The sequence below is a fragment of the Rhamphochromis longiceps genome, linkage group LG11 (genome assembly GCF_057381845.1).
Source record: "Rhamphochromis longiceps isolate RC_006_pf linkage group LG11, R_longiceps_female_GT1.1, whole genome shotgun sequence".
Taxonomy (NCBI): Eukaryota; Metazoa; Chordata; class Actinopteri; order Cichliformes; family Cichlidae; genus Rhamphochromis; species Rhamphochromis longiceps.
The window spans coordinates 13,755,625-13,770,888 of record NC_140567.1 but is presented as its reverse complement, the minus strand read 5'-3'; the positions used below and the strand labels follow the sequence as shown (position 1 = coordinate 13,770,888).

General features: G+C 38.7%; 1 protein-coding gene across 1 annotated transcript in view; it reads left to right on the top strand.

Moving 5' to 3' along the window:
* LOC146658669 (exostosin-1b-like) overlaps positions 1–12,464 on the top strand; it is a 46,438-nt gene extending 33,974 nt beyond the window's left edge. Inside the window, exons 4-12 of the mRNA XM_085422386.1 lie at positions 1,172–1,279; positions 3,083–3,202; positions 5,636–5,768; positions 6,191–6,309; positions 7,145–7,240; positions 8,450–8,539; positions 8,738–8,898; positions 8,992–9,163; positions 9,445–12,464. Of these exons, the coding sequence (XP_085278512.1) occupies positions 1,172–1,279; positions 3,083–3,202; positions 5,636–5,768; positions 6,191–6,309; positions 7,145–7,240; positions 8,450–8,539; positions 8,738–8,898; positions 8,992–9,163; positions 9,445–9,630 (1,185 nt within the window). The 3' untranslated portion in view covers positions 9,631–12,464. The remainder of the gene's footprint in view (positions 1–1,171; positions 1,280–3,082; positions 3,203–5,635; positions 5,769–6,190; positions 6,310–7,144; positions 7,241–8,449; positions 8,540–8,737; positions 8,899–8,991; positions 9,164–9,444) is intronic.
* Positions 12,465–15,264: the final 2,800 nt, after the last annotated feature.

The following is a 15,264-nucleotide window of genomic DNA, read 5'->3' as shown; positions in this document are numbered from 1 at the left end:
CATCTTTAAGCACTTCATCATGTGACAAAAATGCACAATTTTTTCCCATTTCCTCAGCTGAGTTGAGTGAAAATGCGAAAGATAAAAGTTAGAAACACAAAAAATAATATTTTTCCACCTAGAATAGGATTACCAAAGAGAACAGGACAGGAGGACAAAGAGGACAAAAGAAGAATTGGCACACACCTAAAAACAAAAGGAAAAAAAAAACCATCTACAGTACGTGAACAGTATATGAAAGTCATGCCCTAAAGAAACAGGAAAAATCCAGCAATGACCTATTTTCCTAGCAAAGTATAGAGAACTGAACAGTGGCTTGAGACTTTGGTATAGAATAGTATATATCATAGCAGAAAGTTTGTCATACTGAGTTTTTATAATGGTTCTTTCACATATTGGCTGTGTAATATCCTGAGTTACCTACAAGGGTTTGAAGATTATTTCTCTGTGAGAGCAGCTAGGCAGGTAAAGCATGCAAAGACCTTTGCTAATGACAAGAAGATGATTAGATGAATACTGCAGCGCTCTGATGCACGAGTGTTTGTTCCTGGATGCACAAGACCAATCAGTAATTGGTAGTCCGCTTAACAGATTACAGGAGGCTGCTGTGCACCACTAAGACACAAAGACATCCACCAACAGACACACCTCAGTAAGAATTTCATTCATCTCTTAGACACAGGGGTTTGATAGTTAAGCCATTTTAAAATTTATCTTCCTTTCCACTAAGTACATTGATCATTTTTATGAAGCCACACTGCTTAGTCACTTTGAGAGGTAGTCGTCACAGTATTGCAGTGATTCTGTGGTTTACGGAAATGTGCTGTGAAAAAAAAGTGTCGATCCAACTGTTTAAATTGCCTTATATGAGTACCTCCTTTTTTTATTGCCTCCTAAAAGAGAAATTATTCCACAAGACCGATGCCTGGTTGTTCCCTTTGAATATGAATATTGAGTATAAATATTTTAAGACTCAGGTAGCAGGCAATATGGCACTGGCAAACTGATTGCACTCTTATCCAACTTCTCCTCCCTTCTTGAGATATTTACTGTAAATTTAAACGTTATTAGCATACTGTGGGTCTCACAAGTTTCACAGGTTCCATTCTTAAAGCGGTTCACCTTATTAACAGTTCATTTTCTCTCTGTATTTGTGGTGTTACTCTTGCAGGCAGCTTGCGTGCCAGTGATGCTAAGTAATGGCTGGGAGCTTCCCTTCTCAGAGATCATCGACTGGAATAGGGCAGCTGTTATTGGGGATGAAAGGCTGCTATTACAGGTAAGCAGAGCTTCTAAGTTAAAAACCTAAAGCAGGATACCCTATATACATATAGAGGTCGAGTGCCATAATAGCTCATTAAAACCTCCTAGAATACCACTAAAAAACACCACTGTCATATTGCCATTTCTTGAATTTTTATTACTTTTTTTTTTTTTTTTTTTTTTTTTTTTATCCCTCATCACCAGTGAAAGTTATTATAATAAAAGCATTATCTCCTGTCTTGATGTTTTTGGTTATTTTATCAGAATCTAATTCATTGGACAGATTTCAATGCATACATTCATGTGAAAAAGAAGGTTGTCAAAGAACTATAAAAAACTGAGCACGCCACATGATTTAGTAGCATGTAGAACCACATTTGTAGTTTTCTGTGAGTTGCTGCTGTTTTTTGTGGTCATCGTCTTGTTGCATGACTCATTTTCAGCGAAGATTTAGCTGTCAGACAGAGGGCCCCATGTTTGACTCTAGACACACAGAGGAGCTTGTGGTCGACTCAATGACTGCAAGGTGCCCAGGTTCTATGGTTTTGAAACAAGCCAAAATCATCACGACTCCACCACTGTGCTTGATAGTGTGTATGAGTCATTTGTGCTGATATGTTCTTGTTTCTCTTTTTTTCCTTTGTTTGTTTTCCAAATGTGGTGCTGTGAATTGTCTCCACTTCTGCTCCAGAAGTTTTGTAGTTTGTTCAGGTGCGACTTTGCAAGTCATGCTAAAATATTCTTTTTAGAGAGAAAAACCTTTCTTCTGGCAGTCCTTCCAAACAAGCCATGCTTGTTCAGGCTTTTGCAAATTTTACTATCATGATGTTTAACATTTAAATTGCTAACTGAGGCCTACGTAGCCCACCCACCCCCAATTTCTAAACATTGCACTGTCTGACCTCGTTCAATGGTCAGACAGTCTTCCTGTTCAATGGCTGCTTGTGTTTCGGGGCTTTGCTTTGAAATGTCTCCATAGGTCTTGACACCGAGCTTGTCACTCATGCCGAATGTGGTCACCATCAATTTTGCGATTTTGAATTTCCTAGGATGTTGAGTCGTGGTAAAATAGTGGCCTTGTGTTAAAATGCACAAACTGCCAACACTTCTGCTTTTATACATGTGATCACACTTGATGTTTAATAAACGTGTACCTTTTTAGAAATGGGATAAGTAACAATGCTGGCTTCTCAAATCTGTTATCATGAAAGTATTTGGTTATTCAGTTTTGTATTAATTTTTTTCACCAATTTTGACTTCCTGTTTTGCTCCGACGTGACGGTGATGAAGGAAGCTGTAGTACCCATACTTGCCAAATGTACAAGAGACTTCAGTGCTTGTGATGAACATTGTCAGTATCGGTTCTAGTAAAGTGTCATCATACATTATCTATTATTTGTTCATATGATAACATTTTACATACAACTCTAAGGGTGTTAATTCTCATAGATGACGATGATGTAGATTGAAGGTGAGTTTTAGTTTTTTCCCCTAAACACTGAAGGTTTTTGGCATGTCTTAAAAAGAGATGGTAACAGTAGCATGCAGGTGTTCCTTGCTTCTTTTTTCCAGTTTTTGTTTATGTCAGCTAGCAAGTGCAAAGTGTCTGAATATTGCTGCATTTTGAGGGCACATCTTCGATGACCTCCATGAATTGTTCAGTGCTGATTTATTGGTTTTAACCCCTTTAACCTGAAACTACTATACAGCAGATATGACAGCAGAACTGATTTGTGTATTGAGATTATCCAGTTTAAGCTGTTCTTTTCTACTTTCTTCATTAAAATAAATGTTCTTGCATATCTTACCTGTTCCCTAGATCCCTTCAACAGTGCACTCCATCCACCAAGATAAGATCCTCTCTCTGAGACAGCAGACACAGTTCCTGTGGGAGGCTTATTTCAACTCTGTGGAGAAGATAGTACTGACCACACTGGAGGTACATACACACCTACATACAACTCTCCACATGTGTGTCACTATATACAGGCGTAAAAGTGCTGTGTATTATTTGTCATATTTTAAAACCTCACTACTGTGTTAGTATTTTTCACTTCTGTATTTGTGCATAAATACAAGCGTAAAAAAATACAGTTAAATTATAAATCTATTAGTTGTCTTATCATTTAGGAATGATTCTATTCTTTTCATTATTCTTATCGACTTTGTGGTGACGTATTATCAGTACAGACTGTGTAGTAGCACTAGTACAATGAAAATGCTCAAAACCACATTGAAAACCAAGAGGAGTGATGTATATTGTTAAGCACTGCTGTCATGTTTTGAGGCTGCGTATCGCTGTGGCTTGGCTATCAATCATGTCAGTAGTTTGTTCCTGTCAGACTCCATTTATCTGTAGGCTTCCCGGTGAATAGCAGCCTATCACGCTGCTCTTGGGCTAGAGTTACAAACAGACAAAGATGAGAGCTGTAAAGAATGGAAAAAGGATAAAGAGGCGAGAAAAAAAGCAAAAAGGATATTGTAAAGCTGTGGAAGTGAGGATTTTTTTCTTTAAACTCATCCTCTGTTTACATGGTTAAATATTTGTGTCTATAAATTTACCTGACACTATTTTATGACAACAAATGAAGGTGACCTCTAAGTGACTGAAAAACTATCTGAATGGCAGGTGAAGAAGATCATGTTACAGCTGTTTTCCATAACATGCAGTCAGTCTTATGACTGACTGCAATTCACACCAATAATAGTTATGCTCGTATAACTTTACAGACATTTCATACCAAGAGTAAGTAAGTCAGAGCATTAGAAGGCAGAGATGGCTTTTCCGTGTCAGCGGGCTAAAGTTACAACCCCGAGAAGCTGATGTTCGATCTGTTTACACTCAGCATCTTAACCCTGTACCGACATATCCCACAGTGCAACACCAAATTAGCTATGTTTTGACTCCTGATGCACTCTTTTAGCGAGCTACCATTATCTGGGGATTCTTGATATTTTGCCATAAACAAGGTAAAAGTGAACCTGAACAATCACGTTTATCACCACATGTATTCTGCTAGAAATAAACAGGGTTTGTTGTGGTCTGTAGCTGCACCATAACTACTGAGGACACATAACATTTCTATTAGGATATCCTCTTAATGTCTAGGAGTCATCTGGGAATGTCAGTGGGAACAGGTGATGCTTGGGCTTGCAAAGCTTACAAGCATACAGAATGTAATATTGGACTAAATAACTAAACATGACTTTTAATTTCGTTACAGAGAGTCCATTGCGAAAAACTGTCATGACATTCTGATTTTTTTTTTAAAAAATCGTTCTTAAACGATTTATTTAAATTTATTTATTTTAGTTTGTTTTTTTTTAAAGGAAGAAGAAAAAAGGAAAACAAAATCAAGCATCGTAATGTTTTCCTAAAAATAAAAGGGGGAAAACTGGGTTCATTCAGTTCTCACAAGATCACGACAACAGGGAGAATTTCATGGTTTGAGTTAAAGCTATGTCACAACTGCTGTTACTCAATATTAATGATGTCAGTGAGGTAAAATATTATTTTACCATTTCTATATTTGGTACCAGTGCACATTTTGAGCTTCAAACACACTTGATGTCAAATGCAGTGGACTGAATGATCAGATCTCTATTTGGATTTAAAAATTCTAAAAAATTGAGCTTGACTTGAAAAAAATAAGTGCTGCAAATTTGTCCAGCGAAATGATGTGTTTGGTCTGAGAAATATTTTTAATGCATGAAACATTCACATGATGTTTATGCATCTGGTGCATAAAGGCTTTTACTGTGTGAGGATCTTACAACATCGGATTTCAGCGTTTTGAACTGATGTCTGTTTTCACAGATTCATATCATCTCAATTTCTCAAAATAGATCGGTCACTGTCAATTCTAGTCTAAATCCAACTCTGTCATTTGTTACACATATATAAAATATACCGATGAAAACCTGAAATTCATTTATATAACTGGGAAACTGAAAGATGAGAAATTGCAAAGCACAGCCAAAAATTAGTTGACAAAAATCCTAAAAGAGATTCAAATAACAGAATGAAAGGACGTTTATTAGAAGGCACAACAAGATGAAGACAAAAAGCCCCTCATTTGTATTCTGCAGGATCCTTATTTATTTGAAGTGACTCGTAATTTCAGTTGTTAATTTTGAGAAGTGCCAGAGGATCTGTGCCTGCACTCAGTCCCAAGCAGCATGTTGGATTGGACATGCACAATCTCGACGCACAACTCTATTTCCTCAGTCCTTGTGAGAACAGTGAGAAGTTTCTTTGTCTTGAAATAACTCAGGAAAAGCACTGTTGTGATTTTATTTATGATCAAATTACAAATTTACTGAAAAATGTGATCTTGCCCCACCCCCCCACTCCCCTCTCCTATTCTTGTAGATAATTCAGGACCGGGTGCTGCTGCACACCTCAAGAAGTAACCTCATGTGGAACAGTCTTCCTGGAGGTCTTTTCACCCTGCCTCAGTACTCCACCTCCCTGAGAGACTTTCCCTTCTACTACGCTGAGCTGGGTCAGTTAATCAATCATGCATGCAGTATAGGAACAACATTACTGAGAGACCCCAGGCTTGGTTAGACTGATTTTATTTATGGCACAACACAGAAACAGGTGGTGTGTGACAGGTGTTAAGTGCTTGTAAACTAATATGTAAATCACGGACAAGTTATGTAATGCATATTTATTATTTTATGATTTGTCAGAGAAGCACATCAGTTACACTTGCCATGTTGTGTTTGTGCTAATTTGTGTTAATTGGCCAGATATTTGGCTTGTTGTTGACACTGGGATTTGGTTAACTGGCTTCCTTTCCTTTACAGACCTAATTAGACCTGTTCAGCTATGCATCCACACAGCTTGAAGTAGATGTGTGAGAAGAAAAAGGTTGTTTTTTAAATACCGTGTCCTGTTTTTTTTGTTTTTTTTGCCTTCTAGGTATTAAGCCACCTTCTAAGTTTACAGCGATCATTCATGTGGTCACTCCACTGGTCTCCCAGTCCCAGCCGGTCATGAAGTTACTTGTCGCTGTGGCCAAATCCCAGTACTGTGCCCAGGTCAATAAAAACCCAACACACACGTACACACAGCTATGCTCAGACACACCCGATCCACAGAGGTTATTCCGTGACGCTGATGTGATTTCCTTCTGTCAGTTAATTTAAATGTTTTGCATCCTAAAATGCAGAAAGTTTCCAAAGCATTATTTAAAGACATTTTCCGGACAACCCACACAAGCAAAGCCGCTTTGGTAGGAAAGGGAGGTCTGCTGCTATGTCATTGCTCAGGTTTATCGTATCACCAAAGTGCGGCTGTTGGTTTAAAGCTGCTTTTGAACTGCAGTATTTTATTCATGCTGGAGAGATGAAGGGAGGCTGTCCAAATCATTTGCATTTGCAACATTCCTGCCACAACACATCCACCCCAACACTCCACTCTCTCCGGATCCTTTTATACTCTGGTAATGCACACTGTAGGAAATATAAGAAGCCATTAGCAGTAGAACTATGTAATGTACAGCTGTTCTGCTGACGTGAAAGTTGTGCTTAAATACTGTTGAAATTCAGACACAGAGCTGTTTAAGATATGGTGGCAGTGTTTTAACTACTATGTGTCTGTGCTGTGTTTTGCAGCACGGGTTTCGGTGTGTTCATTCAATCCTGTCGCCTTTTTCAGTGAATATTGGGTTCACAGTACATTTTGTTTCAGCATTTACAGTAATGACACATCACTGTCGTGTAGGTGGTGTGACAGTTCTGAAAATAGATATGCAGTTTCATGAAGATGCTGTTGTCTTCTACAAAGCTAGTAAAGAGATGATTTTGAAATTAAAATGAGGTCTTCTTCATGGTGTTTATCTTTAATCCATACTTTTTTCCCCTCTTTGTGCAGGTGATAGTTTTGTGGAACTGTGAAAAGCCTCTTCCTGCCAAGCACCGCTGGCCTGCCACATCAGTCCCTGTTACTGTAATAGAAGGAGAAAGCAAGGTAAAAACCTTAGGCGTGTATGTGTCATATTACGCAAGTTGTCCACATTTGGTTTTATTTCACAAATCTTCTTAAACTGAATAAAATGTATTTATTGGACTGCACACAGTATTCAACAATGTCAAAACAAAAACAGTTTTTGCAGTTATGTGTGTGTTTAATTTAAAATTAACCACTGAAATGTTACATAAGCATTCATACCTTTACTTGGTGCTTGGTTTAAGCGGAAGTACACCTATTTTCTTTTTTCCCCATTCTTCTCGGAAGAATCACTAAAGCTCAACCTGGGCTGCATCAGTGAATTCTATTAGTGGGAATCAGTGCAGACGGCACAGGTGAATTTCTAACAAGTACAGCCTTTGGGTCCTTTTTAATTTACTGTTTACTGCATGACCTTTTATGCTTTCAACACTTACTAATCTAAGACCACAGCCTCCCTAATGCAGGAGGATGCTAGAGTGTGTCAGCTATAGGTTCAATATCTAAACCTATTTTATATTTACTGGGGATTCGATACAAAAATGTTGGATTTATCATTTAGGTCTCAGAAATAATGAAAAAGACTTAAATTTTAAGCATAAGTGCTTTTCAGACATGGCACTGGAACGTTGTGTCTTTCTCTCTCACTTCTTGGAGCTTGATTCAAGGAGGTTTATCGGTATTTATCCTGTAAACATGTTTCCAAGCAAAATGAAACTTGTAGTGTATAAGAAACTTGCAGGTATTTATTCAACTAAAGCCCCGTGGGTCGAATGCCAGTGTGGCCAACAAGGTTGTTGCTGACAGCGATTAAAAACCCACATTCTACACTTTGATTAAAAGTGACATTTAGAAGTCTAGACACATTTTTATTTTTTAGTCCTTATGATCACTTAATAAAATAGTTATTTTTAACTATATTTGGAGAGATATATGAGAGACTGTAGGGAAAAGCACTCTTCTACTTATGGATCCTGATCTGTGTTTTTAAGCTCCTCATTAACACGGTGTGTTTGTACTGTCACTGACTCTGTAAGATGAACAGCTCTGTAGCACAAAGAGACATGAAAGACACTGACTGTTGGTGCCGTCTGTTAAGCACATGCACCTCACTTGTGCTCATATGAGGCTAATTCATACAGTGTCATTTGGTAATCAGCTGCACAGTAAAGCTGTTTGTTCTTTTCTCTCGCCCAGTCACATTTGCTTGTGTTTTCCAAATCACACCAGGTGATAAGCAGCCGCTTTCTGCCCTACAACACTATCCCCACCGATGCTGTACTCAGTCTGGACGAGGACACGGTGCTTTCCACTACAGAGGTCAGACTGTCATCATACTTCACTTGTACTGTGTTTTCATTTAAGACCAAAAGTGGCCCAAGTTCGAGCTAGTCATTTTCTATTTATCATCTCTCTCTCTATGCTGTTGGTACACTTCTCTGGAATCATCTGTTCTCCTGTCCTCATGTGCTGTGTTTTCTGCCCGTCTCACTTTGTTTCTCTGTGATCTCGATCCAGGTTGACTTTGCCTTCACAGTGTGGCAGAGTTTCCCAGACCGCATTGTTGGTTACCCGGCCCGTAGCCACTTCTGGGACAGCAACAAAGAGCGGTGGGGTTACACATCTAAATGGACCAATGACTACTCCATGGTGCTGACCGGGGCTGCTATCTATCACAAGTACTGTCACTCATCTCCGATTCCATTTAGTCCAGAGCTTACACAGTTTCTCCTTTTATTATAATCAGTCACTCTGTCAAACTTCCTGTTTAGATACTACCACGACTTGTACACCACCTACCTTCCAGCCAGTCTGAAGATCATGGTTGACCAGATGTCCAACTGTGAGGACATTCTCATGAATTTTTTGGTGTCGTTGGTGACTAAACTGCCACCTATCAAGGTCACCCAGAAGAAACAATACAAGGAAACCATGATGGGACAGGTGGGGCATTTTTTTTTTTTTCTTAAATTGTGTTGATGGTTTTGTGGATTTGTTTATTATCATCCACAGTTAAGTGTTTTATGCTCTGATAGCCTTTAGTTCCACTAAATCCCTCCTGTCAAGGAACAAAACAAAACAGTCGTCATTTGTAAACCTGAATTTAAATTTGTATTCTTGCAATATTGCCTCAGAAAGGTCACTGTCATTGGTGATGAATCATTTATTTTGTTGATCTCTTACCCTCTGCCACTGTCTGTGTCTCTCGCACCTTCAATCCACAGAGCTCCCGAGCATCTCGTTGGGCTGACCCGGACCATTTTGCCCAGCGTCAGACCTGCATGAACAAGTTTGCCAACTGGTTTGGCACCATGCCCCTGATCCATTCTCAAATGAGGCTGGACCCAGTCCTGTTCAAAGACCAGGTGTCCATACTGCGGAAAAAGTACAGGGACATAGAGAGGCTATAACCTTCCTGAGCCCCCCCGTTCTCTGGACACTACAAAGAAAGAGCGAGGGGGGCGACCATACAGAGATGCGCACAGCCTTTTCAGAGTTGCATGGATGGATCAGTAGAGAAGCAAATGGGGTTTGGAACTGGGGAAAAAGAAACTGGAACAGATGCGGCTGTGTCTTTTTTTTTGTTCTTGGTACTTCCTCCGTGTCTCCTTTCTGACCTACTGTAATGTGTACTGGAGAGACCTGACCACAAGAGTCCCACTATTTACACTGACTACCACCTGCTGAAGCTCACCTGAGGAGCTAAAGGTTCTCGACCTTGAAGCAAAGCGGTCTTGGAGTCTGAATTCACAGCTTGCTGCTTCAGTATCCCGTCAGTGGCAAACCACTTTCAACCCCGCTGAAAGAGACAGGTCTGGTCTGTACACTATGCACAGGATTCTGCAAGTTTTTGCTGATAGAATATTACTGATAATTATGAAGAGGATAACACTATTTTGGATTGTGTTTAGCTATTTTTTTATACAGTGGATGAACGGCCAGCACTACTCTTTCTGTATTGTCTTAAAACCAATAGTTTAGAGTGGGTTAAGAGAGGAAACAAAGCCGCGACCACAGAATTGAGTTGCGGTCGTTGATCTGATATTCACAGTGCCTCACAGTTTTATCTGATGCCGTTGGGATCTGGGAATCTCCGAAAAAGACATGGTGCAGAATGAGCACTTTGATCTTGCTGCTGTCAGTTTTATCTTATTTTGTTGGTTTCCCCCGTCATTTGTTATTTTCTGTGTAAATGAAATCATGGAACGTGGAGTAAAATCTTCCTAGTCAGCTTTTATATATTTTGTTGTAGCTCTTTCATTCATGCTTTCATTCATATGAGCAAAAAAAGAAAAAATCTGAGTCTTGTCATGTGCTATTCTGATTACATTCTCATGGTATAATTATAATGGTGTTAAAGCCAACTTACACAACTAGATTTGCAAATGCAGGGATAGAAATCTCTCATTGAATCCAAGACTGTACTTCCCTGAGAGCTTTTTAGAAAAAAGTCTTCTTAAATAACAAGCTAGGATACTTGTACATGTGTTTTGGCTAGAACAATACAGCTTTGCCTTTGTTAGAACAGGCTTAGCAAACTGAGCCAACTAATTGAAACACACACCACTGTGAAAAGGCAAGAAAGAAAAACTTTTTGGCAAGATTTATATATATGCCTAAATCCTCATAAATCATTTAAACCCTTTATCTAATTTAAAAATGATACTGAAGAGACTACCACTTTTCCTCACTTAGAATAAATAAATAGGACGCGGCTGACAAACATTTGCACCGAGCATTTGCATTATTTCTAACTGGGTAGAAATGTTCAGCTTGGGGAATGTCCTGGAGATCCTGTAGTAAGGGATTATTCTCAATGTTCCTTTTAAAGAATACACACAATCAAAAACCTCACTGATAATTACAGATTTAAACTTGCCCTCAGATTGGCATTATGACACTGTGCGTACCCCGCATTTAACAAGTGTAATCCAAAACAAAGACACTGGAAAGTATTTTCCACAATTCAGTATGTCAGTCTGGTAAATTATCTCCCGGCCTCTGCTACATATATTAGTCTTCTAAATCTGAGAGGCATATCTAATTTTCTGCAGTAATATATGCTGACTGCCAAGAAGAAATCGGGATTTTCTGCTTCTTTATTAAACAATTTCTGATTGTTGGATCCCATTAGCAGCATTTGTTTTTTGGTTTATGTGTCATATCATTTTATCTAAAACGTTGTCACGTGATGATTTTTAGAATGGGGCATGTGTTTTTGAATCACTGCATCATCCAGGCAAAATGTAATGCAATTCTTTAGAACTCTAACCCCTTAACCCCTGTACATCCTTTAATAATTTGTTTTGTTTGTTTCTGTTAGTTTTTGTTTTTTTTTTTAAAGAAGATCAAGCATATGATTAGTTTGATAAGCTCCTCGGCCCTTTGTATGTGCCAATACAAGCATTCGTTTTTTTCCATTTCCCTTTCTCATATGAAGAACTCCATTCGCCTTCTCATATTTATTTGGTCCAGCAGGTGTGTTTTTTCTGTCTATATGGGGAGAAAAAGGAAGGGGAAGTCCAAAGATGAGGGTGCTGCATGGTATTTTTCACTTCAGAGAATGTGCTATCAGCTTGACAGTAAATTTAAAAAACAAAAAACAGAATTGCATTTCTGAAATAAACTCGGTGCAATATATATAAGGTGACATTTTCTCTATCTTTTTCTTTTCTGTGCCCTTGTGTTAATATCTGAGAGGGCGAGAGGTTACATATTGATGTGCCTTCAGAAGAAATACTGTCACGAGTTTAAAGTTTTCCTCATCTGCCTTTTGCTTCGTAGTGTTTTTTTCCTTTATCAAAATCCAGTAACTCATAGTGGCTGCCTAAATGATATTGTTCAACACTGGAATGCTATAACCACACATCTGATACAAACATTCCTGCCTTTTCTGTAATAGCATAATTTTTCAATGTCTTCTTGAACTCATCCTGACACGCATACTGCCTTGTATTACTGTACTTGCGAATTCCCCCGAAAATCCTCCTCCTTCCCAGTTGTCATAGCGGTAGTAGTACATGTAATACACATACTGTAAATTTTCACACGCGGTATTCATCTGACAGGATTGTGACCTGAATGAATCTCTGCCTGCTTCCTTCACTCTCTTCTGTAACTGCAGACCTAATTTTATAGAGATTAAGCTGGAAAGATAGTGGAAAATTCTGAATTTTGTAAAATGAATTTTATAAAAACAAATCAGGGGCGAGAAAAAAAAAATCTAATAAAATGTTTGATATAAGTTTACGGTTTTCTTTGTGTGGTTTTTGGTTTTAATTTTCGTTACTTTGAAACTAAAGTTGGAATTTTGTTTGGCTGCGATCCGGATACCCTTTTTTTGCTCTGTTCCCTTTTCCTGTTTGACCTGCCCACAACCCATTTTTAGGCTCCCAAAACATATTTTGTGTACTGTGCACACTAAAGAAGAGCCAAACTGAATAATGCTTCCAGCTTCCTTCTTGTGCTTGTGTGAATTTCATCCTATGCCAAGAAACTGCAGTGTTTACATAAATCTGTGTCAGGATGATTGGTTTAGACACGCTGCATAAATAACAGCATCTATCCAGGATGATCCCATGGTGCATGAGAGCTGCCAACTCAGCTGGAGCAACAGCTACAGGAAAGATTGCTTCCCTCCAATACACTCGCACGCACGCACGCACGCACGCACGCACACACAAACTCAACTGGGCAAAACTCAAAGCAAAAAAAGATCTGCAGTTGGAAAAAGCTGGACTAATGCCCAGTCAGGATGAATTATCATGTCACACCAAAAAGAACACCATTTGGACACTCACACCAGGTCCACATCCACGGTGTGGTCCAATTCAGAAAGAAATGATTTAGATGCGTCGCTGAAAATGTGTAGTTTTAGATAAACTGAAGTGGGAAACTACAGAGATGATACCGCTGGAGTTTTTCCACAGCGCCTTGGGGATGCTATCCAATGCCAAAAGTATTCTTGTATTTTTTTTTTTAATGTTCTGCAAATCAGTTCAACTTTCCTTAATCCTGGTGATGAGATGTGTATCTGCTGTGGTGATGGGTCTCAGTTTTGGCAGGCAGGACAATTCCCTGCTGTCGGATTAAGCACTGTGACTCAGGGCCAAATCTGAGAAATGCCACTCCCTATCAGATAACATTATGCCATGCTAAGAGAAATGATTGAGGACACACTCAAGCTTCAGAAAGAGAAGAAAGGGCTTCTTTTTTTCTCTCTCCATCTCTGCTGCATTTGAAGTCATAAGACATATTATTTTCTGTAGTGCCAATATAGATCTCTTGGGATATGGGAATTTATATAGTCATGGTGTCTGTTTGCCTTACTTTACTTCAAACACTGCAACTAAAAACAATTCATTATAAAGGATTTCATGTTTCTTCCATGCTGCCTTTTGGGATAAAATCCTGAGAGTCATTGTGCATTTTGAACTATATTGAGGGAGCACATTTGCTTTTCTGTTACACTTCTATTGCAAGTGGTATAAAACACTTAACTGTCTTTATCCATAATAAAAAAATAAAAAAAAGTAGATGATATCTAGTCTATGCAAATGCATATATTTAAAGAAAACTAAGCACGTGAGGAATAAGTCATTTAGAGTTTGAAGAGTACATCTGCAGCTCATCTGAATGCCATACAGGACTTCTAACAGGCAGTTACGTTGCAGAAGAGTTGATGGTGCTCCCTGTGGTGACTTAATTGAATACATTTAGATTAGGGACATTATTGCTCTAATAACCAGAATCAATTAATTTCACAGGATTAAAGGAATACAAGTCCTAAGTATTTGCCTAGATAAAAATCTCCAGCTGTTTTTAGGCTTCATCCTTTTCTGCAAGTCTCTGCATATCTCTGCATATAAGAATGCAGTACAGCCTAAGTGGGGTTTTTTCAACTTAAATAGAGCTTTGCAGATAATAATATACTTCTGTTTTTTAGATGTAGATAATCAGATGCATTCAGGCTTTGACTCAAACCTTGTACATCAAACGTAGGAGCTCATCTAAAGCAGGAAAGCATCAACAGAGAAGTGGCTGCTTTCTCTAAAGCTATTAAGGCGTATCCGTCACATCATAGCTGCAGACAGCAATCATCTAGATAATATTATCTTGTTTAACAGATGGAAGCTCAAAACTGTGTTGCGATCCAGACGCGGCTCTGGAGTAAAGTGTGTTAAAATGGGTCATAGACCATTTTCTAAAACTTCATACGATGTCCCCATAAATTAGTGATGTAATCCATTCAAACACCTCCATCCAGTTTTGAAATATATTCACTTTTTATGTATTTTTGCCCCCAATGTAATCTGGCCTAGATCACATTGACTGAATGCACGAGGAATGTGGCGGCATTATGTGATTGTGGTGCATAAACAGACCTTGTGACTTCATACTGTCTTGTTAGGATTTGATGTTCACTGAAGATGACTAATAATATTGTTATGAATCAGTTCTTTAACAACGAATTTAACAGAGTAATTCCTCTGATATCTCCCTCATATAGTGATACAGAGCTTTGCTGCTGCTGCTAAATTACAAACATGCTCAGCTGGCAGCAGTTGTAATGCAACAGATGCTGTAGCCTATGAGACAAATCCTCTTAGTGCATTTTGTAATTTGATTGTAGATGAGTCAGTCTGTTAGCCATGTTCCTCATCTCTGTGTCTAAAATGGTTTATGGACTGCATGGATGACCACTTCACTGCCCACTAAGGATACTGTTAGAAGGATTGACATTGTTTGAGTGTTACCATCCCACGTGAATACAACCGATCATTTTTTGCTCTTTACATAGTCTTTAACATAACCTTGATTAGCTCAGTCGCCTTAGCAAGTCCTAAAAAAGATTATTAATATGTATTATTGTGGTTGTTGTTGTTGTTGTTGAAATTTTAATAATACATACGCGATATATATTTCAGAATTTAAAATTACCTTGGCGATCTCTGTGCAACAGCGCCTCCTATCCTCCGCTGCCGTTCACAGCAGGCTGTCTGTTAGTATCACCCTTCTTAGCAGACTCCTCCTTCGCCATTTTT